At 39.1% G+C, this 27,193-nt stretch overlaps 1 protein-coding gene across 2 annotated transcripts; it reads left to right on the forward strand.

The window, feature by feature from the left end:
• The first annotated feature begins 5,273 nt into the window (after positions 1–5,273).
• On the forward strand, positions 5,274–27,193 carry LOC108510999 (probable LRR receptor-like serine/threonine-protein kinase At1g56130). Of its 2 annotated transcripts, XM_039114473.1 has the most exons (30): positions 5,274–5,528; positions 6,068–6,251; positions 8,555–8,626; positions 9,109–9,180; positions 9,282–9,353; positions 9,795–9,866; positions 9,967–10,038; positions 10,118–10,183; positions 10,783–10,854; positions 11,510–11,581; positions 11,683–11,754; positions 12,193–12,264; positions 12,365–12,436; positions 12,513–12,578; positions 13,170–13,241; positions 13,469–13,540; positions 13,635–13,706; positions 13,846–13,917; positions 14,059–14,124; positions 14,398–14,463; positions 20,403–20,447; positions 20,540–20,604; positions 20,680–21,059; positions 22,243–22,444; positions 22,528–22,686; positions 22,781–22,899; positions 25,126–25,336; positions 25,479–25,710; positions 25,877–26,027; positions 26,540–27,193. In XM_039114473.1, exons 1-30 carry the CDS (start codon positions 5,408–5,410, stop codon positions 26,936–26,938), a joined length of 3,540 nt encoding a protein of 1,179 aa, XP_038970401.1. In that variant the 5' UTR covers positions 5,274–5,407; the 3' UTR covers positions 26,939–27,193. The 2 variants fall into 2 exon arrangements, with proteins under 2 accessions (XP_038970401.1, XP_038970402.1); XM_039114474.1 differs by lacking the exon at positions 13,469–13,540 and having other exon boundaries at positions 5,275–5,528.

Below are 27,193 nucleotides of genomic sequence, written 5' to 3' on the forward strand. Positions count from 1 at the left end.
ATTCAAATTTTTATCAAAAAGGAAACAAAATTTTTTTATAACTGCATTTTTAGAATGGTGGTTATTTGTAATAGTGGCTGCAATTAGGGATGCTAACATCCTAACCTATATAACAAAAAATTAGTCTGTTCAATTTTTCTTGACAAGAATACTTTGTTCATGTGCTTTTCATATGTCAATGTTGATTTGACCAGTCTATTGTTTTGGCATGGATTTTCCCATCAAATTCTAAAACTAGTCTTTTCACGTGCTTTTCATATGTCATTGTTGATTCCAACTTCTCATGCTTATGGAGCTTGACTAATTCAAAGTGATGATATATATTTACTTACATATAATTAAATTTATAAAAATTGTACATTGATATTGAGAGGAATAACTATAAAATAGCAAAGTTGAAAATAGTTTATGAAATTTTTAAAAATGAGATATATGTTATTAGGCATTTTTTTGGGGTGATAAAAAAATTATCAGGATATATATTCTAGAATCAACATATTCAAGAATGTCCATCTAAGCAAGTCTATGAAGGCAACTTTGGAATTATTCCATTGCAACTTCACCTGCCCAAAAATCTGTGCACTAACTCTACTTATGATCCATGTTTGAAATAGTCACCAAGGGAAAATGGGAGAGCTAAATTGGTGGGCCATTGGCCCTCCTTTTCCCTCAAAAAAAAAAAGAAAAAGAAAATAGGCAAAGTTTCACAATATTATAGATATTTTTGAGATTGGATTGGTTGTTCATATATAATTGCAGGAAGAGTTGCATGTATATTGTAATCCATGTTTGAAATAGTCACCAAGGGAAAATGGGAGAGCTAAATTGGTGGGCCATTGGCCCTCCTTTTCCCTTAAAAAAAAGAAAAGAAAATAGTCAAAGTTTCACAATATTATAGATATTTTTGAGATTGGATTGGTTGTTCATATATAATTGCAGGAAGAGTTGCATATACATTGTAGTCCACTTTATCTTTTGGGATAACAATCATTCGGAGATTTGAGCCAAATTTTGCAACTCCATGCCCGTAGCTCTTATCAGCCTTGCAACTATTTGCATCAGCATGCAAGCTCTCACCATGCAATGGGAAAGTAGTTTCTGTCTCTCATGGCCATGCAGTACATCTGGAGCCCAAACAAGATCATACCTCCCTAGATTTTATTCTGTAGCATGAGAAGTTAGTTGATAGTCCATTTAGTATTGTGAGGCCCAATAGTCCCACATCGGAAAGACTCGTTCCAGAGCCTGGGCATATGAGCCGGGTGTCTCCAAATCCTACAGACGCGTTTTGGGTGGAAAACAAAACCGGGGAGGGGTGAAGGACGCTTACGTGAAGTCCCGGAACCGGACAATATCTGGTAGGGGAGCCCCGCGGTCCCTCCTCATGTGGCCCCCACGTGGGCACTGGGTGCCTCACGTGCTCCGCGCAGAGGCGGAGGCGTGACAAGTATGCCGAACAAGGATAACAACTAGAGAAAAACTACTAGAGAATGTCCATCAAATCACCGTTCAAATCACCGCTCTTATATTTGGGACAGTAATTGGTGGAGCGATACATAGAATTAACTGGCACAACATATCCCACATACTACACAATCCTAGAACGCCGCATGAGGGCAAGTATACTAACATATATATGACAAGTGATCCAATATGATACTAAGCGATGCAATGGGCATGTTCGGATTAGAAATCATCCATGGCTTGGATCCATCCAAATTTATTTTAAGTCACAATGTTAAACCATGATTCAATCCATCAACCAATTGGATAGTGTTGGAAAAGTTATGAGTGTCAGGATTCAATCTGAATAGAGTGGGGAAGAGTGTCATAAGAGGTTTCTCACACAGTCAATTGTCCTTCCAAAACATATTTCATATCCGTTCTAATTTCACAATGAGTCCTGTTCCAAAAGGGATGGAGGGAATCGATCACATCACGCCAAAATTTTGAACATCTTCTCCCAGGATTCTACCATGGAGATAGCATGATTTACTTGTAATAATTCCTATGCACTTCTTTTCTCCATAGACATGGTCGCTCTTGAGGTATCTCCATCCCCATTTAGTTAGAAGGGATTGGATTATAAGAGATAAATGTTTGTCCGAGACCTCCTTCTTTTTCAAGACAAACAGTACTCCAATTAAACTTGGATGGAAAGACATCTTCAATCGAGATGGTGAAGAGGACGGGATTTAGTAGTAGTGGTGGTAATTTCTTGGGCAATCTAGTTGGAGAGAAACAAGAGATTAAAAAGGAAAGCTTGTTCCAACTATCAGGTTATAGCTAATGGAAATTGGAGCTTCTTATTGACTGGTTGGACTAAGGGTGCTAGTGAAACGAAGGTGCAATGTATTGGTCTAGCATTCGCTAAAGTTTTGTAAGGTTGTTTCAAAGCCTGCCTTGGTAGGCTCATTGTTTGTTAGTGTATTCGTTTTTTGAATGAATTTGATTGGATGGACTTCAATCTTTTACTATAAAAGAAAGTTAACACAAAATGTCTCATTTGATAAATTTCAATTTGTTTTTATACTCCCACACTCATACCACTTTTCTTTCTCTCTCTAATTACTCAGACGACTTCTTTATTGTTTAGTATTCAAATTTTTATCAAAAGGGAAACAAAATTTTTTTATAACTACATTTTTAGAATGGTGGTTATTTGTAATAGTGGCTGCAATGAGGGATGCTAACATCCTAACCTATATGACAAAAAATCAGTTCCTTCAATTTCTCTTGACAAGAATACTTTGCCCATGTGCTTTTCATATGTCAATGTTGATTTGACCAGTCTATTGTTTTGGCATGGATTTCCCATCAAATTCTAAAACTAGTCTTTTCACGTGCTTTTCATATGTCATTGTTGATGCCAACTTCTCATATTATCTTTTGGCCTAAAAGAAAGTTAATACAAAATGTATTATCTGGTAAATTTCAAATAAGTTTACTACTCCTACACTAATGCTACCTCTCTCTCTCTCTAATTACTTAGACAACTTCTTTATTGATCAGTATACAAATTTTCATCAGAGGGGAAACAAAAATTTCTTGTAACTACGTTATTAGAATGGTGGTCATCTATAATATTGGTAGCAATTAAGGATGCTAACATCCTAACCTATGCGACAAAAAATCAATTCCTTCAAATTTCTCTTGGCAAGAATATTCCCTTCATATTGATTGGTTTGTTCATGTGCTTTTCATATGTCACTGTTGGCTTCATCGGTCTATTCTTTTGGTAGGGATGTTCTCTTCGTATTTTAATGCTAAGCATTTCATATGTTTTCATATGTCGTTATTGATTGGCATACTTTCTCATGAGTTTGCTAAAAATATAATAATAATTTGTCATGACTAATATATACTTAACAACAAGAATAAATAAGCCGTGGATGCATCAAGGTCTAGTACCCAAAAAGAAAAAGAAAAAAGATTGGCATCAGCTGGAAAATGTAACACTCTTCTCAGAAAAAGGTGGAAATTATACTTAGCACACTAATAGAAACGTTTGAATTGATTTAGATAATAAAGATAATTCAATGATTTATTCCGTAATGCCCACGTTTGGTTGGGGGCGATGCACTAATCTTATCACATGAATAGTAATGAAAAGGGAAAATTTATCAGCCAAATAACCTTCCACATGATATATTTTCATAAATTATTTAATCACATCAAAACATATCTAACAAGTCAGTCACTACCTCTAGTTCCACATGCGAATAATCAGAAAAAATCCATCACCAAAAAAATTGTTGGAAAAACCATGCGCCAAGCAAAAATAGAAATATGCCGCACAACTAATAAATTTTAGTTCGGATAATACACCTATTTGTCACTTAGGACAAGAAATAGGTCCTGCTTCTTGAGTTTTCTCATGACTCATCGGCATCAGAAGCTGCAACTATCTTCGATGCCATAAATCTCTTAGCCAATGCCGCTTAATCTTTCATCAAGCCACTTGAAAATGAAGTATCCTCAAAAACACGGCTTGAGATCATTATCGGAGAAAAGTATAGGGAAAACAAAGGCATATGATAAGGCATTTCAAAGTGGTGATATTTATTTACATATTAAATTTCTTAAAAATTGTACATTGATATTAAGAGGATTAACTAATAAAGTAGCAAAGTTGGAAATAGTTTATGAAATTTTTAAAAATAAGATATATGTCATTTGGCATTTTCTCAGGGTGATGAAAAGATTATCAAGATATATATTCTAGAATGAACACATTCAGGAATGCCCACTTAGCATGTTGATAATGGCAACTTTGGGATTATTCCGTTGCAACTTCATCTGCCCGAAAATTTGTGCACAAATTCTACTTGTGATCCATGTTTGAAATAGTCAGCAAGGAAAAATGGGAGAACTAAATTGGCGGGCCATGCGCACTCCTTTTCCTTAAAAAAAGAAGAAGAAAATGGGCAAAATTTCACAATATCGTAGATCTTTTTAAGATTGGATTGCATGTTCGGATTAGTAATTATGCATGGCTCGGATCCGTTCAAATTTATTTTAAGTCACAGTGTTGGACCATGATCCAGTCCATCAACCAATTGGACAGTGTTGGAAAAGATATCGGTGATAGCTAGGATTCAATCTAAATAGAGTGGGGAAAAGTGTCCTAAGAAATATCTCACGAAGTCAATTATGCTTCCAAAACATGTTTCATGTCTGTTCCCTATTTCATGATGAATCGTGTTCCAAAATGGTTGGAGGGAATTGATCACCTCGTGCTAGAGTTTTGAACATCTTCTCTTAGGCTTCTACCATGCAGATAGCATGATTTGCTTGTAATAATTCCTATGCACTTTTTTTCTCCTTGGACCGGGTCGTTCTTGAGATATCCTCATCCCCATTTGGTTAGAACGGATTGGTTTATAAGCATTTGGTTCGAAGGGATTGGTTTCTAAGATATAAAATCTTTAGATTTTCTAGTAGATTGAGAAGGCAGCCATGGTGGTTGATTGATGAGCACTTGTCCATTGACACACATATCTGCTGAGAATCTTCGCAGCGATTTTTCAAAAGAAAGGGACGTCGTTCCACAAATGAGAACATCAAGACTTTATCTTGCCCGTAGCACAAGGGAACTCAAATGTAACTCTAGAAGGGAACTCAAAAGAAAGGGACGTCGTTACACAAATGCAAACATCAAGACTTTATCTTGCCCGTAGCACGAGGGAACTCGAGCAAACTCCACGTAAATTGAAGCAGACGCTGCGATGATGTAACCAAGCAATAACCCACTCTTCTCTCCCCACTGCTTCTCCCCCCTCTCTCTCTCTCGCTCTCTCAACCTTTATAAATTGAAGAGGATGCTACCAAGACAAATTAAGGAGCCAAGAATCCTCCAAGCATTTTAATTTTGCCACTCCTCTGGGAAACTCCGAGAGAGAGAGAGATGGTGATGGTGCCAAAGAAAGCTTCAGTCTTTTCTTTACCAGCTTTTGTTCTTAGCATTCTTTATCTCTTCCTCCTTGTTGAGAGATCCAGAGCTAAAGCTAAAACCGTCCCATCCGAAGGTATGCATGCCAACTCAAAGAAATAAAACTGCAAGAACCATCGAACACTTCTCTTTTTTTTAGATCAAAAACGATCTAACACTTCTCAAGTAGAAAAAAGGGATTTCTTGTCTTTATTCTCCATTGTTAGTGGAGAAAAAAATTCTTTGAGGAGAGAAAAAAAAACGCTCCAGATTGCAAGAGAATTTCTTATTATTCTTTTTTTTGGTACATGAATATCTTATTATTCTTTGGTAGATAATTTCATATTCTTATTTATATATATTGTTCCGTGTCAAGATTTTCATTGGTAAAATATTTGCCTTTCTAAACCGACGTGGCACTTCGCGAATCTCCGACCGCAGTGAACTTAACCAATTACTTTGTGCCAAATTCGATCGTGAAAAAAACGCGTGCAAAGGGAAATCTAAAGTAGAGAAGCAAATAGTTTTGCTCGACCTACCTCGCTGGTTCATGGGAAAAACGGGGTTCCGAAGATCAGATGGTGTACGTGCGTCGTTGCTGATGTGGATTTTGTTTTTTTTTTTGTGGCGTTGCAGTCGAGGCGTTGAACGCGATACTGGGAAGGTGGGGGCTGAAGGAGTCGGTGAAGTGGAACATCAGCGGGGAGCCATGCAGCGGCGCCGCCATCGACTCCACCGATTTGGACTCCTCTGACGTCAGCCCGGCGGTCAAATGTAACTGCAGCTACAACAATAAGACCACCTGCCACATCACCCAGCTGTATGCCCAAACATCTCTCTCTTTTTTTTTTTTTGGTAAAAAATAGGAGGGGAGGGGGAGGGACCAGCCCACCCGCGTAGCAGCCCCATTACTGAGCCCCCCTTCCACTAGGGAATGTTCGATACAGGTCGCAGGTTTCGCGTGCCTTCCCCGACCCGTGGGCTCACCCCACTGGGTTCACCGCCTCACGTGTGGGTACGTCACCCCAGTGCCACCTTGGTACAAGTGGAAGGAAAGCATAACCGCCAACAAGTCAGCCGAGCGTGGGGCATCCGGTCCCCTAATTTAATCGACGCCCGTGCGTTTCGAACCCGGGCAACTTGGGCGGAATTATCGCCCCCTTACCACCAGGCTACTACCTAAGTTAGTTCAGCAAATTTGTCTAAACAGGTGTGTTGGGTGTGTATATATATATATATATATATATATATATATATATATATATATATATATATATATATATATATATATATATATATATATATATATATATATATATATATATATATATATATATATATATATAATGTATTATGTTTTAGACTTTTAGCAAATGCGTGCCCTATTTACTTATTTAGTGTATCATCCAAGAATAAAATTTTCTGGATATCCTAAAATATGTGTCATTTTTAAGGAAATTAATCTGGTTTTTTCTTGCAAAATCAATAATTCGGATTTTTATACAAAATATCCTTGAAGAATTTTCTTTTGAATAAGATAAAATAGTCCCTGCAATTATTCTGTGGTTGCTTATGCTGGTCGTCATAATTTCAATGAGTGGTCTATTCCATGCATTCAAAAAAAAAAAAAAACTACCAGCTTTTGGAAGAATTTAGAAAAAAATCAAGAATATTCCTTACTCTCTTCTTATTGTTTGATTTTTATTGGGGTTCTTATTATTTATCCCTTTATCTTTTTCTAACTGATGTTGTTCTTTTATCTTTATTAATAAAAGCTGGGTGGCTTCTTTTAGCCTCCCTTTATCATAAAAAAAAAGTTCTTTATCAAAAAAAAAACTCTTTCTCATAAATAAAGATAATAATACAACAGTATGCTTTAGGGTTATAACTTAAGCTATGATCCGCCCAAGATATTTGAAAATAGAATTCATGATATTAGTTGATAGTTGGATGAGAAGGATTATTCTAGGACTTACTTTCCCATTAGAAACAAATAAGGTTCTATTTTACTTTTTTATAAGAAAAAAGAATTATGTTGGAAAGATCAAAATGCCTCAGGTCGTTTTCATCGACAACATGATGGGTGGGGTTTGAGTTGGGTCATATTGGGGTTAAGCGTGGGCTGGGTCAAGCAAGTGTACTAGTGTTGGTTACAGTCAAGCTGAATTGAGACCAACTTTCCCTTAACCAATTTGCTCATAAAATATGAGGACAGTCTTAACCACTTAGGAGGTGAGTACATTATTTTTCCATCAGCCGGTTAAATAATTTTTTTTATTTTATTCCTAAAATACCCCAAACCTTATAATATATTATAAATAATATATATAATATAATATAATATTATTGAATATAATAATATTTATATAATAAAGGGTGTTATGAAAAATATGGATAGATCTTAGCAACTTATCTAGAAAAGTAGTAACACAAAAATATATGAGTAACAGACTCTGAATCTACTTTCCAATGCATAAAATAATATAGGTAAATTATTTTCTTATTTAAATGTTGCTTGAGAAATGCTTATCCAGAAAAATATTGATTTCTAAGTTTAGTTTTTTACCCTTTAAAGAAGAACGGGCCCGAAATGTTATTGTTTGTCAACCAACATTCCACAATGGACCTCTTCCATTTAGAGAAAGATATAAGGGTTTGGACAAAAGAGTGTAGTATGGTATGCCATACCGTACCAAACTGAACAGTTCGGGGCATATAGTATAGTACCGGTACACGTTACAGGAGGTGTACTGATACTTGGTATACCAAACCGGTTTCCATACTAAGCATACCGACACAGTGACAGAGTGGCACCGGTATGGGGTCTGGTATCGAGACGATGTACCTTGGTGTGACTATTGAACTATTGCCCAATTAACATCTTTATCCTCTTCCCATAAAGATAGTTGATAGTGAATCAAGTAATCTAATTGACTTCTGTAGAGCTACTACATTTAACTAGTTTGCATAAAAATATCTGGAAAATTAGCATCTAGATTTGTCAAGGACTCTTGTTTAAGATGTAATAGGGAGCAAAACTGCTTCATTCTCCAAATTAACAGTTTGCTTGTTTTTGCTATAACACTCTTTTATGCTTATTTTTGTTAACATGTTTGTATGCAGGCAAGTACGTGCCATCGATGTGGTAGGCACAATCCCGGAGGAGCTGCAAAACTTGACGTACCTTAACAATTTGTATGGCCACTCACTATCTCAAACTTCCAATTAAATTAAAGGGATGATTTTTTTAAGAAATGCTAGATCCACAAGTTGGTGTGGGTAAAAGTTGTAACATGAACATCTAATTATTTCTCGAATAGCATGTACATTAGTTGTGCTAGTTGCATTTAGAAGGTCTATGACATCATCAATTTGGTGTGGACCTTACAGAAAAATCAGGGACATGCTAGGTGTGCATCTTATGTATATGACTTGACTTTTGTCTAAGTGTTTAGATCTGGCATTCCTCAAGTGCCCTTACATGTTAAATGAATCTGACACTATATGCTAGTGTCAAATCAAATTTTAAGTGAGAAAATGTTAAGACTCTATTCAGATGATCTACTGCTACACCACAGTGAGAACAAGAAAATGAAATACCTAAGGAACCATAAGAAAGTATTTAGTTGGCATTTGTGTCATTTCTAGCGATTTTGATAAGATGACAATTTTTGCAGGGATTTGTCTCGGAACTACTTGACTGGTACGTTGCCAGCATTTATTGGGAATTTGACCGAGTTGAAATCCTTGTAAGATCAGTGACAAGCTCATTTGAAGTAGTGATTTCTTAAAGCATCTATGCTTTCTCTGTTGTCCTCTCCATACTTAGTTTCCATTTCTTCATCACCAGGCGTGTCGGTATGAATGCATTATCAGGGACCATTCCAAAGGAGCTTGGAAAGCTTCAAAAGCTCACCTTCTTGTAAGAAACAAGAAACAAATTATTCATGCTTTTATTGTTCAATTTATACTGGTCAGATCGCAAGTTACTAATATAATACTCGGTCTTAATAATTTTGTTGCATGTAGATCTTTTCTTTGTTGGTTGAGATGTCTGAACTTTGTGTTTCTAACTACTCCTAGACTATGAAATAGAACAACATGTTTCATGTAATATCTGTAAGAAGAATATCAATAAGCAAATCAGGTTATTGGCAAATTTTGAAGAGATATTCTTCTTCTTCTTGAGAAATATGGTACCACCTCCAGGGTTCAAACCCTGGAGTCCTCCAAGTGGAGGAGAGGGGTGCGATGACATGGAGGGAAGCCAATGGTATACTACAGTGTTTCATGATATTAAATTGTTTTGGCATGAAAAGGATGGCAAAGAACAAGGCATTTGATTTTGTGTAAACTTCTGCAGGGGCATCCGTATCAATAACTTCAGTGGTTCGCTCCCCTCTGAGCTCCGGAACTTGACCAATCTCCAGCAACTGTTAGCTTCTGATTGCCTTTAAGCACCATGTTTTATGTTTGTAAATGGAAAACTATTAACATGGGCCTTATGATTTATGGCTTTATGCTTTCTTGAACAGGTACATAAATAGTTGTGGACTAGGTGGTGAGTTCCCATCGACTGTATCAAGTCTCAAGAACTTGCAGATTTTGTAAGTCCCATATACTATGTGTGCCAAAATTGGCTATACAAATTCAAATTGGCCTCTGCTAATTTTGTTGTAATATCAGGAGGGCATCGGACAATAATTTCACGGGCAAAATACCAGACTTCAGCGAGACAAACTTAACCACTTTGTAAGATTAAGAAATGATATTTCGCTGGATGCCCTTGAAATCTGACATCAATTTGTTTCATTTGATGTCTATATCATATTTCTTGTGATGTTGCAAGTCCATGTTTTATTTTTCTTCTTTTTTTTGTTTTCTCTGCCTTGCGGGGGGGTGGGGGGGGGGGGTGGGGGGGACCTATCCAAATTTTTTAATAGCAAGCCTCAAGGAGGCAAAAGGAAGACTCATTTTATATTTATTGTGCTATACCAGTATCTATAAATTCATCAACATATATGTTCTTCAACTAGGTTGTTGTTGAGAGCAAGGTTCACCTATGCTTATGTGCAAAGGGGAGCCGAAAATGAGCTGAAGGATTTCATCAAATGACCCATTACATATTTAGATGTATTGTTAAATTGCAAAAGGGGTCATGTGAAAGACTTCTTATGATTCATTGGTGGAAAAAAGCAACAAAATATTGTCACATATTACACTTCGCATTTGTAGTTAATTTTTTTATTTTTTGGAAGCTGCAGGAAGTAACATTGCCTATGAAACATATCATTATCTGGATATGCAATGAATTTTCCTTTTAGCCACTAATTCTTGAATCTTCATTATAGGAGGATGCAAGGCAACTCTTTTGACGGCCCGATCCCTTCAAGTTTTTCTAGTCTCACGAGTTTGACAGACTTGTAAGTTTTTTCATCTATTTCTAGTTCTGTTAGCTCTCTGCAATATATTAGATTAATTTGCGAGCCATAGTATAAGCTGATGTGATGTCTTAGTAGCATCACTGTGAAAATGCTTTCGAATGATGCCAACAACATATAGTCATTAGACATTGACCGACTTGATATGCATCCACACGTTTGTTGAAACATGCTTACTTGATTCATGATCTATATATGTGGCAATGCAGACGGCTAGGTGACATATCAAATGGAAGCTCAACTTTAGCATTTATCAGTAATTTAACATCCAAAACCACCTTGTAAATTCATGCATCTCAACTGAACAGTTTGCTATCATTTTTCGTTTCGTTCTACGCCATGCTGTCAGTTAACAACATCATATAATGTTTACAGTCTTGAGGAATAGCAGGATATCTGATTCTATTTCACTGGATTTTTCCTGCTACACTAGTCTAGAGATATTGTAAATGAATCTGACACTATATGCTAGTGTCAAATCAAATTTAAGTGAGAAAATGTTAAGACTCTATTCAGATGATCTACTGCTACACCACAGTGAGAACAAGAAAATGAAATACCTAAGGAACCATAAGAAAGTATTTAGTTGGCATTTGTGTCATTTCTAGCGATTTTGATAAGATGACAATTTTTGCAGGGATTTGTCTCGGAACTACTTGACTGGTACGTTACCAGCATTTATTGGGAATTTGACCGAGTTGCAATACTTGTAAGATCAGTGACAAGCTCATTTGAAGTAGTGATTTCTTAAAGCATCTATGCTTTCTATGTTGTCCTCACCATACTTAGTTTCCATTTCTTCATCACCAGGACTGTCAATACAAATGCATTATCAGGGACTATTCCAAAGGAGCTTGGAAAGCTTCAAAAGCTCATCTATTTGTAAGAAACAAGCAACAAATTATTCATGCTTTTATCATTCAATTTATACTGGTCAGATAACAAGTTACTAATATAACCCTCAGTCTTTATAATTTTGTTGCATGTAGATCTTTTCTTTGTTGGTTGAGATGTCTGAACTTTGTGTTTCTAACTACTCCTAGACGATGAGATAGAACAACATGTTTCATGTAATATCTGTAAGAAGAATATCAATAAGCAAAACAGGTTATGGACAAATTTTGAAGAGATATTCTTCTTCTTGTTGAGAAATATGGTACCACCTCCAGGGTTCAAACCCTGGAGCTCTCCGAGTAGAGAGGGGTGCCATGACAAGGAGGGAAGCCAATGGTATACTGCAGTGTTTCATGATATTAAATTGTTTTGGCATGAAAATGATGACAAAGAACAAGGCATTTGATTTTGCGTAAACTTCTGCAGGAGCATAGATACCAATAACTTCAGTGGTTCGCTCCCCTCTGAGCTCGGGAACTTGACCAATCTCCAGCAATTGTTAGCTTCTGATTACCTTTAAGCACCATGTTTTATGTTTGTAAATGGAAAACTATTAACATGGGTCTTATGATTTATGGCTTTATGCTTTCTTGAACAGGTACATAGATAGTTGTGGACTAGGTGGTGAGTTCCCATCGACTGTATCAAGTCTCAAGCACTTGCAGACTTTGTAAGTCCCATATTATGTGTGCCAAAATTGGCTATACAATTCAAATTGGCCTCTGCTAATTTTGTTGTAATATCAGGAGGGCATCGGACAATAATTTCACGGGCAAAATACCAGACTTCAGCGAGACAAACTTAACCACTTTGTAAGATTAAGAAATGATATTTCGCTGGATGCCCTTGAAATCTGACATCAATTTGTTTCATTTGATGTCTATATCATATTTCTTGTGATGTTGCAAGTCCATGTTTTATTTTTCTTCTTTTTTTTGTTTTCTCTGCCTTGCGGGGGGTGGGGGGGGGGGGGACCTATCCAAATTTTTTAATAGCAAGCCTCAAGGAGGCAAAAGGAAGACTCATTTTATATTTATTGTGCTATACCAGTATCTATAAATTCATCAACATATATGTTCTTCAACTAGGTTGTTGTTGAGAGCAAGGTTCACCTATGCTTATGTGCAAAGGGGAGCCGAAAATGAGCTGAAAGATTTCATCAAATGACACATTACATATTTAGATGTATTGTTAAATTGCAAAAGGGGTCATGTGAAAGACTTCTTATGATTCATTGGTGAAAAAAAGCAACAAAATATTGTCACATATTACACTTTGCATCTGTAGTTAATTTTTTGATTTTTTGGAAGCTGCAGGAAGTAAAATTGCCAATGAAACTTATCATTATCTGGATATACAATAAATTTTCCTTTTAGCCACTAATTCTTGAATCTTCATTATAGGAGGATGCAAGGAAACTCTTTTGAAGGCCCGATCCCTTCAAGTTTTTCTAGTCTCACGAGTTTGACAGATTTGTAAGTTATTTCATCTACTTCTAGTTCTGTTAGCTCTCAGCAATATATTAGATTAATTTGTGATCCATAGTATAAGCTGATGTGATGTCTTAGTAGCATCACCGTGAAAATGCTTTCGAATGCTGCCAACAACATATAGTCATTAGACATTGATCGACTTGATATGCATCCACACGTTTGTTGAAACATGCTTACTTGATTCATGATCTATATATGTGGCAATGCAGACGGCTAGGTGACATATCAAATGGAAGCTCAACTTTAGCATTTATCAGTAATTTAACATCCATAACCACCTTGTAAATTCATGCATCTCAACTGAACAATTTGCTATCATTTTTCGTTTCGTTCTACGCCATGCTGTCAGTTAACAACATCATATAATGTTTACAGAGTCTTGAGGAATAGCAGGATATCTGATACCATTCCACCGAACTTTTCCCGCTACACTAGTCTCGGGATATTGTAAGTCAGCTACAGTCACTTGTTATTCATATTGATGACTTGTGTTAAATTGACGGTATCTTCTATATATGAGTTCATATAATTCAGTCTGTGTGCTAATAACAAATCTATTTGTTCTTTTCTAAATTTACTTCTATAGGGATCTGAGCTTTAACAATTTAACAGGCCAACTTCCTCAATCTCTCTTCAATTTGAGTTCGCTCAGCTACTTGTAAGAAAAATAGATGTCTTCATTTAAAAATTATATACATACACTTTTTCCTTTAAAAATGCCTACCCTATGGAGTTTTTTCCTTGTTCATTACTTAACAAAAAAAGTTCTGTTTTATTCTTTTAATGTCTTCTCTTGCAGATTTCTTGGGAACAATAGCCTCTCTGGTAGCTTGCCTGCCAGCAAAAGCACCTCACTTCTTAATGTGTATGTTCATCTAATTCTTCTTAATTTAGATACAAATATGATTATAACAAAATCTTTCAATTCTTCTTATCCTATTTCGGATCCTTTTCTTCCATTTAAATTGTTTATGATATTATGTACACAAGAATGTTCATCTAATTGAATTCTTTAAGCATATTATTTTATGATTCCTTCAATAATTTAGACTAATGTCACTTGATGACTTTACAATAAGCTTTCTTTTCTTTTTGCTGTTTGCATGCTGTTGATGACAAATTGTGTCTTTCCTTGCAGAGACCTATCATATAATCAACTATCAGGAAGCTTTCCTTCTTGGATTACCGAAGCAAGTTTGGAACTGTATGTTGGAAAAGCAGAAAACCTCTCTATTTTACTATCTAGTCATAATACAATGTTTAGAAGTATCAATTACAGCTTAGTCCTTCTTGAAGGACCACGATACTTTCTCTTTCTATACATGGTATCAGATATTCAAGAGGATATTGTGAAGAAGCAGGACTGAGATGATATGAACAATATGACCAAACATTGAGGGCATAGTCTATGAGAACCAGGCCAACTGGGCCTGTGTTGGACCAAAGCCGCCTTCAAATAAAAAAAAGTGGAGGGAGGGCGCACATGCTCAGCATGTGCAATGAAAGAAGAAGAGAGTAGGGGTGGCAATCGGGTCCGGTCGGACATAAACAGGTCGGGTCAGATGTTAAACGGGTCAGAAAAGTTAAACCTGAACCGATCTGTTTATTAAATAGGTCAGAAATTACAACCTAAATCCGACCTGTTTATTAAACTGGTAACCTGACCTGACCCATTTAACCTGTTTAATAAATATGTTGATTAAATAGGTCGGGTTTGCTTTTCTGACCCGTTTAACCAAATGGAGAGAGAGAGAGAGATGGGAAGGAGGGTTCCTTCTGGCGAGAGAGAGAGAGAGAGAGAGAGAGAGAGGTGGGGGGTTGGGGACCTTGGGGTTTCTTTCAGCAAGAGAGAGATGTGGAGAGGTTGGAGGGTTCAACGGAGAGAGAGAGAGAGGTAGGAGGGTTCGATGGAGAGAGAGAGGTGCCTGCTTCGATAGATCAGGCCTGGCTCAAGGCTTAGGGCTTGAGGGGGATGGACTGGTGGTGGTGGCATCGGAGGAGGGTTTGGTGGTGGGGTTTGTGGGGTGGGGGGAAGATAGAGGGAGGGAGGTATACCAATTGAGAGGGCGACTCTAAAGTCAGCGGCGACGAGGTCGGGGGCGGCGATCTTTGGATCTCAGCGGAGAGGGTGAGGCCGAGATCGACGACATCAGAGATGGAAAGATCGAGTTCGGCAAGAAAGTGATTCGAGAGCAAGGTCGGCCGCCACCGCCGCCGGAGCCATGGCCTTCTTTCCCATCTCTTCCTCTCTCCACTCCCTTGACGTGCGGTCCCTGACCTTCCGAGGACCTGAGCGAGGCTGTGAGGGTCTTGAATCTCTTGATGTAGTCGTCGATGATCTCGTCGCAGGTGAGACTGGGATCGGGGGGCTCGATGACGATGAGCCAGTGCTCGAAGTCGCACTGAGGGAAGAGAGCTCGGGCGGCGCCAGGCGAAGAATCCGGAGGAGAGCTGGAGAGGAGAGGGGAGAGGGACACTGAGGGAAGCCCTAACAGGGAGTTGGGCCGGCCCTGGGTCTTGTCTTTTGGCCCTTATCTATCAGCCTAACAGTTAAACAGGTTATACGGGTTAAACGGGCCAGACATCTAAAATATGTATCTGTTGTGGTTCAAATCTGGCCCGAGGGTGACCACGCTTGTGGAGCCGAGGGAGCCACCGGTGGTAGAGAGGGGAAGACGAGAGCCACCTCCTTCACGTCGGCCGTGGACCGGCACAAAGCCTCACCGGTGTTTTCGGTGAGGGCCCTCTGACGATCAAGTTAGAGTGGGTAAATTTGGTCCAGCCAAAAAAGATCCCTTAGAAATTACCTGACCGAGCTATTTATAGCCTCGGTGGAGTGGCCCAGGTGGCGAAGGTACTGTCAGTGCTCATTATGAGGGGGCATGGCTCTGAGCCGGATGGCGCGCAACTCAGGCTTGCTGGTGACGTGCGGTACAGCCCATTCTTGAGAACGGTAGGGTGTTGACAGTCACAGCAGGGTATGGCCGGTGTAGTCAAGGTGCCGTCTGACTGTTGTTGGCCGGTTATGGAGACGTGACACGGTAATGTGGTGAAGTACGACCACGTAGGCGGGCGTAGGCCCACACATGGGTGTGGTCGTTGGCGAGGCCGAGCTCGTGAAGTAGTCGCGTCATGCGTTTGATGAGGTCGGATCGGCGGGTGCTGGGAGTAGCTCGGCTTCCTGGGTTCCGAGATGTGCTCGGAGGAGCGCCCCGAGCTCGAGGAGCGTATCGCTAGGGTCGGTGTCCCGAGCTTGGTCGGGATGGGTAGACGATTGTCTGGAGGTACTCTGAGCTTGGTCGGGGGAGTCGGCGAATGTTTGGAGTTGGTGGAGCTTTCGGCGGAGTTCCGAGGATGAGCTGGCCCTGGGCCGGAGTAAAGATTCAGTCGTCCGTCGTTGGTGTTTATTGGGCCAAAACTGGGCGGCCTTTTAGTTGTGAGCTGGACGATCCACTTTTTCCTCTATCAGTATCTGACCCAATTAATAAACAGGTTAAACGGGTCAACCTATTTACAACCTAAACCTGTTTAGGCCAAACTCAAATCTGTTTATGGTGGGTCGAACATGGATCGGGTTGGTGGTCCGATCATATTTTGCCACTCCTAGAAGGGAGTCTCCTTCCTTTCGACTTCATCAGAGGAATCTGATTCTGAGGCGGATTCTGGCCTCCTTCAGCCTATTTAGAGGCCCCTCTGATATTCTTTTCGATCCCACCAAAGAACCCAGGCTCTTGATTGAAGCCCATCGCCGGATTTCTTCGATTTCCTCTCCAATTGCTAGTCACCTTTCGCATCGTCGCCGTGGCCGCATCCTCGCCAAAAAACCAGTAAAGACCCTACCACCATCAAGCTACTCCTCTCCTCTTCCTTTTAGACTGGTTGGAGCTTCGATTCTGGCCGGTGATTGCCGGAATTTGGCCAAGAAGGATGACCCCCGTTTTCGCCCTTATTTGTTTTTTCTTTTTTTTTTTATTCCGACCGCCTTCGCTACTAGCATTCATTGCCGAAGCCCTCAACCCTTTCCATGTATCACCCCCTGGCCGAAGCAAGACCCCACAGCTGCCGGCGAGTGGGCTGGGATCCGAGGACAACCAAGCCAAAATTTTCGTGTTCGGCCCTATTTTGGGTTGAATTCAGCCGGCGAGCCATCGCCGGCGGCCGCTCTCCACCACTTCTTATCGACGCCTGCTACATCCTTGCCAGACCACAACCACGACCACGACAACCACCAGTCCACCCTCTTCCTTCATCCTCTGTTTTGCCAAGAAAGAAGAAAGAAAGAAGAAAAGAAGAGGAGGAGGAGAGAGAGAGCCATCCCTCTCTTGTTTCTCTCTCTTATTTTCTCCTCTTCCTTCTCTCTCATCTCTCTATTTTTCACTCTAAACGGAACCTATGGATCCGAGGGGTCCTATCCACCGGTTCTATAGACTTGAGTTGACCCCCACAAAGATGTCATGAACCATCTTGGTGCGACCGATCACCCCACCCTGTTGAATGTCCTAGAAACCTTCATTGATGAACCATGTTGATTAATCTTGGCCCTGATTGAGTCTGATTCATTGAGCGAATCGTCTAGACCTGACCCACATGAAACCACCATACGCCCGGTCAAGACTTTTTATATTATTTTATTAAAGTCATCAATTAGAAATTAATTTCGTTGTTAATATTTTAAATAGGTCTAGTAGAGTCGCCTAGCAAAGTCTGACAGTATAAGACAAAGGAGGTAAGTAAATCTCATACTCCTTACTAGTTTTTGAATTTGTAAGTAATCCTAACACTCCTTATTAGTTTTCAAATTTTTGCTTATTTTTTGGTATTGTGAAAAATATGAAAATAGTATTAAATATTGATGATATCGTATTTTCTTAAAATGAAGGATCAAGCATACAATATTTTGAAACTCATGATTTATTGCGAAATAATGGTTCCTTGATTGTTTTACCGTTAAGCACTACTTATGAACTATGAATACCATATTTATGAAATTTGTATTTTTGTTATGAAAACAAATAATTTTATGATTATTCTACTGTTAAATGCTTATTTATGGCCTATGAACTCTATAAAGCCATTTAGTATTTTATTCATGTATGATTCAAAAAAATATGATTCAAGAAATATGACTTAAGAAAAATTGTTTTGAGAGTTATGGCAAAAAGACTCTCAGATAGCTATGTATGACCCTAAAAGTAAGGTAGATCAACATCCAGTTCCAGACTACCCTGGTACCGAGTAATAGTAGTTGGCATACGACCCTACCGGTGGGTACTAGTAGTTGGGATATGACCCTGCCAGCAGATAATAGTAATTGACATATGGACCTGCTAACGGATAATAGTAGTTGACATACGGACCTGCCAACGGATAATAGTAGTTGGTATATGACCCTACCAGCGGATAATAGTAGTTGGCGTATGACCCTACCAGTGGATAATAGTAGTTGGTGTTTTAGTATAAAGTGACCGTGGCACGAATATTTGTGAGCAATATTTTGAACTATAATATGGTTAAATGACAGAGTAATACGTTATGTATTTACTTGCAAAATGAACTTAGAACTATATTTATGAAAGATGGATGATTTGTTCATGCATGATTTATTTTATGACCTATTTTAATATGCTTTACTATGAAATGCTTAATTTTATAATATCTGTTATTTTCTAAAATGATGCGTTGATATAGAAAAACTTATGGCTGATTCGATAAAGTAATGTAAGCTTTATTTACTGAGCCATGTCGCTCATAAATCTCTATCTTTATTTTTTTCTCTCCAAACGAATAGGATCAGTAGGGACGAAGAATAGTCCAGGCTTAGAGTTCGCGCTAGCAAGCTTGACAATTTTGTAGAAGAATTTTAGTATTTTAAATTGACTATAAATTTGTAGTTAATGATTTTCTAAATATTGAGGATTATGGATTTGGTATTTATGTTTAGAATTAGAAGCATTGAACCAGTATTGGTTGCATTTAATGGATAATAAAATTAGATTCCTATTTATTCTATTATATTTGAGATGGAATTGAAAGCTAAATATAATGTTGGCATCATCATATCATGGGTTGTACCCCTCGGTAGCATGTCATACTCTGGATCTGGGGCATGATAGAGTCTAGATCTAAAATTAGCTCCATATGCGTGACTTCACAATAAACAATTCAATTGTAGAACGATAACTTCAAATCATCAAGATCCTTCTTCTATAATTAGAAACAGCATTATTCTAATCTAGACCACTTAGGATGCCAAAATACCCCATCTAGGTGATACCTGCCACGCTGGTGCGAGTTGTAGTTTGGAGAGGCAATAGAAAGGAGTTGGAGGGTAAGGATGCCTGTCAACCCCCTCAATCTTTCTAAATTTGGAACAGCCAAATCCACTTAAAATAGTGATTTCTGTTAGTCCAAAAATCTTGCAATTGTGAGCACCATGATCTCAAAAAATTCCTTTAATATTTCTTTCTTGGTTCGAACCATACATACATACCTACATACATACATACATACGTACACACACGTGCATATATATATATATATATATATATATATATATATATATATATATATATATATATATATATATAGCTAAACTTAGCAATACTCAAGTGGATCTCCACTGAGATCCAATCATGTCTAGTTTGACATCAATGATCCGAGCCATAGAATATGATCACAACTATATTACATAATTTTTGGATTTTAAGTAGTTTCGAGATAGTAGATCACAACCAACTGTTCGAATCATCAATGTTGAATCCCTATATCCAGTGTGGAGCTGACCAAATCTAAATGGAGATCTATTCAAGTCAACCAAGTTCAGCTGAAAATATACACGTAGATATATATACATACATATATATGCACACATAGACATATATGTGTGTGTATGTATCTGTATGTGCGCGCACGCGTACATGTGTGCGTGTGTACATACATACATACTCTTGCTTCAGCAGTGGGGACAAGGCATTTAACTAAAATTATTTCATGATCGCTTAGGCAGTAGCGGAGACATGATTTCTTTTTTAGAAATCATACTCTTGCGTGTGTGCACTACCTCCTTTCTTTTTTTTTAGAATATGATTTCTTCAACATGTCATAGTACCACTGATTGTGAACTCCCATTGTTGTATCGTACAGGAACTTGGTGGCCAACAACTTTGTGGTTGATATTTCTAATAGCAGGTGCCCACCACTGATAAAATAACCATTAGAACTTCTGCAGCACTAAATCTTTTTTCTTCTGAAGTGTTGCCATTGCGTTGTTATGTCTACAGTGTTTTGCCTTCAGGATTGAATTGTCTTCAGCGGGATATCCCTTGCAATCGTGGATCACCAATTTGTAAGCAGCTCTTATTGCTTTTTTATCATTAGTTGCTTCCTAAAAATAATTATTTTTTCATCCACTGGTTTGCAGATTCTTCCTTTGCTATAACGTGTGGTGGTTATGAAACCATAACATCCCCCGATGGAACTGTGTATGAAAGAGACAGAAACCCTCTCACAACGGCATCTTATTACGTAACTGACACAAACAAATGGGCAGTTAGCAGTGTTGGTACGTTTATGGACGCCTCGAATGCTGATTATATACTGAACAGTGTATCTCAGTTCTCAAACACTCTAGAATCAGAGCTGTACCAGACTGCAAGGCTATCTCCATCATCATTAAGATACTATGGTCTTGGGCTTGAGAATGGAAATTACACTATAAAGTTGCATTTTGCCGAGACACAAATCCTCGATCCACCTACTTGGAAAAGTGTTGGGAAGAGAGTTTTTGATATCTATATACAGGTAAGTGTGCTCAAATCTTTTGTGTTTCAAATATACACTAATAATGAGATCATATCAGCATGATTTAAATAATGAAAGCAACAATAATAATAGACTTCTTAGGCGCAACTGTTTAGCATTGTAGTATGGTGTCCTGGAACTCATCAAAACTTAGGAATAGTGATCTTTCTAAACATTTGTCTTCATAGATGGATGATTCATCTGTTCAGCAACCCCAGGGTAAAAAACAGAAGTAATGTATGTGTCATTAATTTAGGAAGCATGGGTATTTCTACAAATATCACTTCAATATATTAGATTAAACTTTTTGATTATTAAATTACCTACTTTTTATCAGTTGTAATCAAGTTCCACCGTAGCGTTTCCGGTAGGCGTAATGGTCGCCTACCGGACCGGTACGGTTCCGGTTCGTACCAAAATCGGGTAGTACGAACTGGCCAGCTCTTCTCCACCGGAGCCGGGGAAGAAGAAGAGAACGAGAGAGAGCACGGGGAAGAGAGATAGGGAGGGAGGAAAGCTGTGGCCGCCATCGGAGAGCCGCGAAGGGGCGAAGGAGGCTGGGTGGGGCGGCGGAGCCCGCGGAGAGGGGACCTGCAGGGGCGCGTCAGAGGCCGAGGCCGCATCCCCTGGGACGCGGCCACGGCGGAGGCTGAGGCCACGCCTCCGCGGGTCCCCCCCACCCCCCCGGCCTCCGCCGTCCCTCCGCGGCTCTCCTGATGGTGGCCACAGGTCTTCTTCCTCCCTCTCTTCCCCGCGCTCTCTCTCCTTCTCTTCGTCTTCTTCATCTCCGGCATGGAACCGGCCCATACCGGTTTCCACGGCTCTGCCGTACCGGTAGCTGGCCGGACCGGTTCGTACTGGCCGGTTTGGCATACCATGGCTATAATGGTTTGCTTGAGATCAAACAAAGGCTCCTTGAAGCATGGCTCATAAGTCAAATTCAAGTACATGAATGATCGAAAAAAGTATTAGCTAAACTGGTAGATTGGTTAAGCAAAGATGGAGTTTTCTCCATCATCAGTGCAGCATTTTATAGCATTACTTAGTTCCCAGTGACCTACGAAGTAGACATACTTAAACTATCATAAAAATCAATGTTTATCATCTCGATATTTGCCTTCTCTGTCTTGCGAATGGTTACACGAATTAATATCTGAGTTTGTGAAATTTTCTTTTATTTCAGGGTATTCTAAAAGAGAAGGACTTTGATATTAGAAAGGAAGCTGGGGAGAGATCCCTTAGAGCCGTCGTGAAAGAGTTCACCGCACCAGTGACAAATAACTTTCTAGAAATCCATTTCTTTTGGTCCGGAAAGGGTACATGCTGTGTGCCAACTGATGGCTACTATGGCTCATCCATATCAGCTATTAGCGTATATCCTTTCGGTAATTACAAACACTCAAATTTAATAATTAATTATTAGTAAAAATGTGCATGTCAGCTTCTTAATTCTGAATTTACTGTCCAGACTTCACCCCTACTGTTAGTAATAAACCACCATCTACAAATAAGAGGACAGGTCTGGTCGTTGGCATTGCAGCTGGTGCTGGGGCTTTAGTCCTATTTACTCTTCTTGCCATGCTAATATATAGACACAGCAGAACATTAGGCATGGATGATGATGAAGGTGCAACTTCTTTTAATAGTCTTCAGAGATATATTGACTAATACTAGAAGTGAACTGAAGATGGTTATAACTTGTTTTTGCCTTTATAATGCAGATCTGCTAGAAATTATTGCCAGACCAGACACTTTCACCTATATGGAACTGAAAACTGCTACAGAAAATTTCAGTCCCACTAATAAGCTAGGAGAGGGAGGATTTGGTCCTGTGTTTATGGTGAGTAATAGTTCATGGCATCTTTCTTTTTTCATCTTTTTTTCCTTTTTTTTTCCTTTTATAGAATATTGATGATAGTGCCACAACTCATATCAAAGAAATAATGCAAGAATTACCTATCAGACACTAAGAGACACTTTCTGATGTTTGAACAAAAGAAGGGTACAACCTATAACGAACCAGGACATTATCCAAGTGGACATTGAAAAAAGCTAGCTGAAAGTTATTATTTGAGATTTTTTGTCCTACTTATGTACCCAAGATCTCACTAAGACACGACTAATACAGAACTAAATTCAAGCCAACATGGAACCTCACATACTCTCCCTATTTAAACCTTGATATTTAAGACTTGATATCTTCACCAAGGGAGGGCCCAAGGTGTTAGCAATCCAGCCCCAAGACAAGAACGGGATAATTAAATAAATGATTACCACGGAGGAGATTCGAACTCGTGACCTCGAACCAACCTGAGCTTTGATATCATGTTGAGTTAACTAATTGACCCTAAATGCTTACTCTGATAGTAGGATGGGCTCATGTGTATTTAGGGCCACCTAAAGTCATTTGCCTACCCGATGTTGGACTATCCCATTCTCCAACATGCGGGCCTGCAATGCAATAACCTCTAGTCGCTCAGGGGCTACAGGCTTAGTCGGCTTTGATACCATTTGTAAAGACCGAGGATTTCATCCAAAAAAACTAACTAGGAATTGTCAATTAAGATCTTTGGCCCTATTTAAGTATCCTAAATCTTTCCAATATATAAAGGATGTAGGACTAAACACTTTACAAACCAATATGTGTCCATGACTCCATGTCAATGTACATATAATGCATGTCAAATAGCATTTTTTGTTTTGCCTAGTAGAAATATGTGTAGTGATAGGGTCATGGCCATCCACTTTCAAACTCAAAGAGATGATATCTAGTTATCCACATAATCAACTATTCATGTATCCAAGGTATTCCGAACCACTACAAAATCAACTATCCACTATCCAAGGTATTCCGAACCAGTACCGGTAGGCATACCGGTGGCCTACCGGACCGGTTCATCATTCTCGGTACCGTTTCGGTACTGGGCCCGTACCGAGAGCCCCAGTCGATGCCGGAGAAGACGAGATGAAAGAGAGAGGGAGCGGAGGAGGAAGGGAGAAGGAGTCGGGGGGACGGCGGAGCTTGCGGGGTAGGGGGTGGCGGAGGCCACGGCCGCATCCTCTGTTTCTCGCCCGCAGCGTCCGCCGCCCCCCTGCGGGCTCCGCCGGCCCCCTGAGGCCCTCCGCGCGCAGCGGAGGCCTCTCCTTCTCCCTCCCTCTTCTGCTCGCTCTCTCCTTCTCTTCTTCTTCTCCGGCTCTGGCTGGGTTCTTTCGGTACAGGCCCTATACTGCTTTTCCACTGTGGAACCGAACCGATCCGGTATGGGCTGAACTGGCCGGTACGGGCCAGTTCAGCATACCATACATGTATCCATAATTTGGAATATGATGATTAAAAATCCATAAACTAGAAAATAAGTCTGGGAAAAAGGTCTAGTGCCAAGTTGCCAATAGCTGTAATCTCAGCTGGTAGGCATGCCAACTTTCCATAGGGGAAGTACCAGATTCAATCTTCGATGGTGGCAGACAACCACCAAATTGCTCAATATTTACATACTAAGCCTAACATAAGTATGCATGTAAATGAGCATCATAAATTTACATGTATACCTTGGCAAGATCCATGTCTCCTAATCAATAGATTATCATGCGAAGCACCTAGCATCATTTTAAGTTAGTAACTTCATGAATCCTTCTATATTGAAGCAGATATCATTCCTTAATGGAATGAACTTATCAAGTTTATTCCATATTGGAATGAACTTATTAGGCTTTTTGTATCTTTTAGTTTCCAAAAAGCTTCTCAAAATTGTATTGCTGCACCTTTGAAGTAATAAATGGGTTTGTTTGAGACCTCTTGTTTCTAAAACAGTGATGTCATTGACCGGTACATTAATACTAAACTGACGAAACATTACCATGACCATTGTGCAAAGATAAGTTAGTTGAAGCACAATATAGTTGCAACATTATACCTTATATTTTTCGTCAAAAAATTATCATGGCCTGAAACTAGGCGGCATGAAGGAAAAGGATTCATATAGCCGACCACAACTAGTGGGAGGTTAAGTCTTAGTTGAGTTGAGTAGAGGAATTTTTCCTCAAAAAATTATATAATATTTTGCAGGGTAAACTTTCCGATGGAAGAATTGTGGCGGTGAAGCAATTATTGGTAGCATCTCACCACGGAAAGCGCCAATTCATGACGGAAATTGCAACTATATCTGTAGTGCAGCACCGAAACCTTGTGAAGTTGTATGGTTGCTGCATCGAGAGAGGCAAGCGGCTCCTGGTCTATGAATACTTAGAAAACAAGAGCCTGGATCAGGCACTCTTTGGTACAATTTAGTAGACACTCAAAATTCGTCTATCTTTCAGATATAGAGTTCTTAAACTATTCAGGCAATAAGGTGCACAATCTTTATTAACAAGGCACTGCAGACCCATTAAGTCAAGCATTTTATTGTTGCTGCATTACAGGTGACAACAACTTGCACCTTGATTGGCCCACTCGCTTCGAAATATGTTTGGGTACAGCAAGAGGTCTAGCATATCTTCATGAGGAGTCAAGCGTGCGAATTGTACATAGAGATGTCAAAGCCAGCAATATTCTGCTTGATGCCGATCTCAACCCAAAAATATCAGATTTTGGTCTCGCAAAGCTTTATGATGATAAGATGACTCATATTAGCACCAGAGTTGCTGGTACAATGTAAGGATGCCTGCATCAGTACTGCTTAAATTGCTGGATTTCATCCGCATTCACTTGCTATCTATTGCTCGCTATCTACTTAAATTAAGTGCACCGACAGAACATTCTGTTTCGATATCATTTCTAACATGTTATTACTATGGCGACTATTTTTACTCTTTTTTAGTGGTTATCTTGCACCGGAGTATGCAATGAGAGGGCAACTCACAGAAAAAGCCGATGTCTTTGGATTTGGAGTCGTAGCTTTGGAGGTTCTCTCTGGAAGGCCTAATTCAGATCAGAGTCTTGAAGCAGAGAAAGTTTATCTCCTTGAATGGGTAGGTTGACAATTTTAAGTTACTTGCAAATCATATCAACTGCAGTCATGTTACTTTCAGGGTGATCTGTAGGTCTGTTCTTCTACCCTGTAGTTCCCATATCACTCCATCAATGATCATATATAGTCAGTTTGCAGTCTAAATTAAATAATTCTCAGTTACTTGCAAATCATATCAACTGCAGTCATGTTATTTTCAGGGTGATCTGTAGGTCTGTTCTTCTACCCTGTCATTCCCCTATCGCTCCATCAATGATCATATATAGTTAGTTTGCAATCTAAATTAAATAATTCTCAGTTTGCTTAGCATTAATTACTTGGTATTGCTCCCTGTAATTCTTGACATCAATCTGTTTTTAGCCGAAGTACCATTACAATCTAAATTTTTACTTGGTATTGTTTAACTTTGTGCATGGTGATAAATCATTTTCCCATCTGTGCATGTAAAAGATCAAATGACACCATGCATGAATCGATATCGTCATATAATTCTTATCAATCTCTTTTCCATAGGCTTGGAATTTACGGGAGAACAGGCGCGAGCTGGAGATGGTGGATCCATGGTTATCATCATTCAATGAAGAAGAGGTCATCCGCATTATCAATGTAGCTCTTCTGTGCACTCAAGCATCGCCGATGCTACGCCCGCCCATGTCAAGGGTGGTGGCCATGCTGGCAGGTGATATTGAGGTCTGTGAAGTCACAACAAGGCCTGGTTATTTGACAGACTGGCAGTTCGACGAAATCAGTAACAATTTTGCAAGCAGTGGCTTTTCAAAGCACTCGATAATAAAATCTGAAAATATCCAGACCAACATACATTCAAACATATCCACGGTATCTGATACAGAGCACATACCTTCACCCTCCAACCCCCCTTTGTCGGATGAGATTGTAAGTGAAGGAAGGTAGCAGCCGTTTGCAAGTAAATTCCACTAGGCCACTTTTCATACTGCAATTATACATTACAATTATATCTACAGAAATCTAAAATACCACTGAATTCTTGTAGAAGAGGTTTTCTGATCTCTGTTGCATTATTTCTTACCTTTTTTTCCTTTCGTTTTTCTTTTTGCATTATGAGAGAGATATTTTTGTGAATTATTCTCATCCTGATATATAACGATCTTGTTTTGTCAATCCATACATTAGGATGGCTTTTCCTTT

The sequence above is a fragment of the Phoenix dactylifera genome, chromosome 16 (assembly GCF_009389715.1).
Source record: "Phoenix dactylifera cultivar Barhee BC4 chromosome 16, palm_55x_up_171113_PBpolish2nd_filt_p, whole genome shotgun sequence".
In the NCBI taxonomy this organism is placed as follows: domain Eukaryota; kingdom Viridiplantae; phylum Streptophyta; class Magnoliopsida; order Arecales; family Arecaceae; genus Phoenix; species Phoenix dactylifera.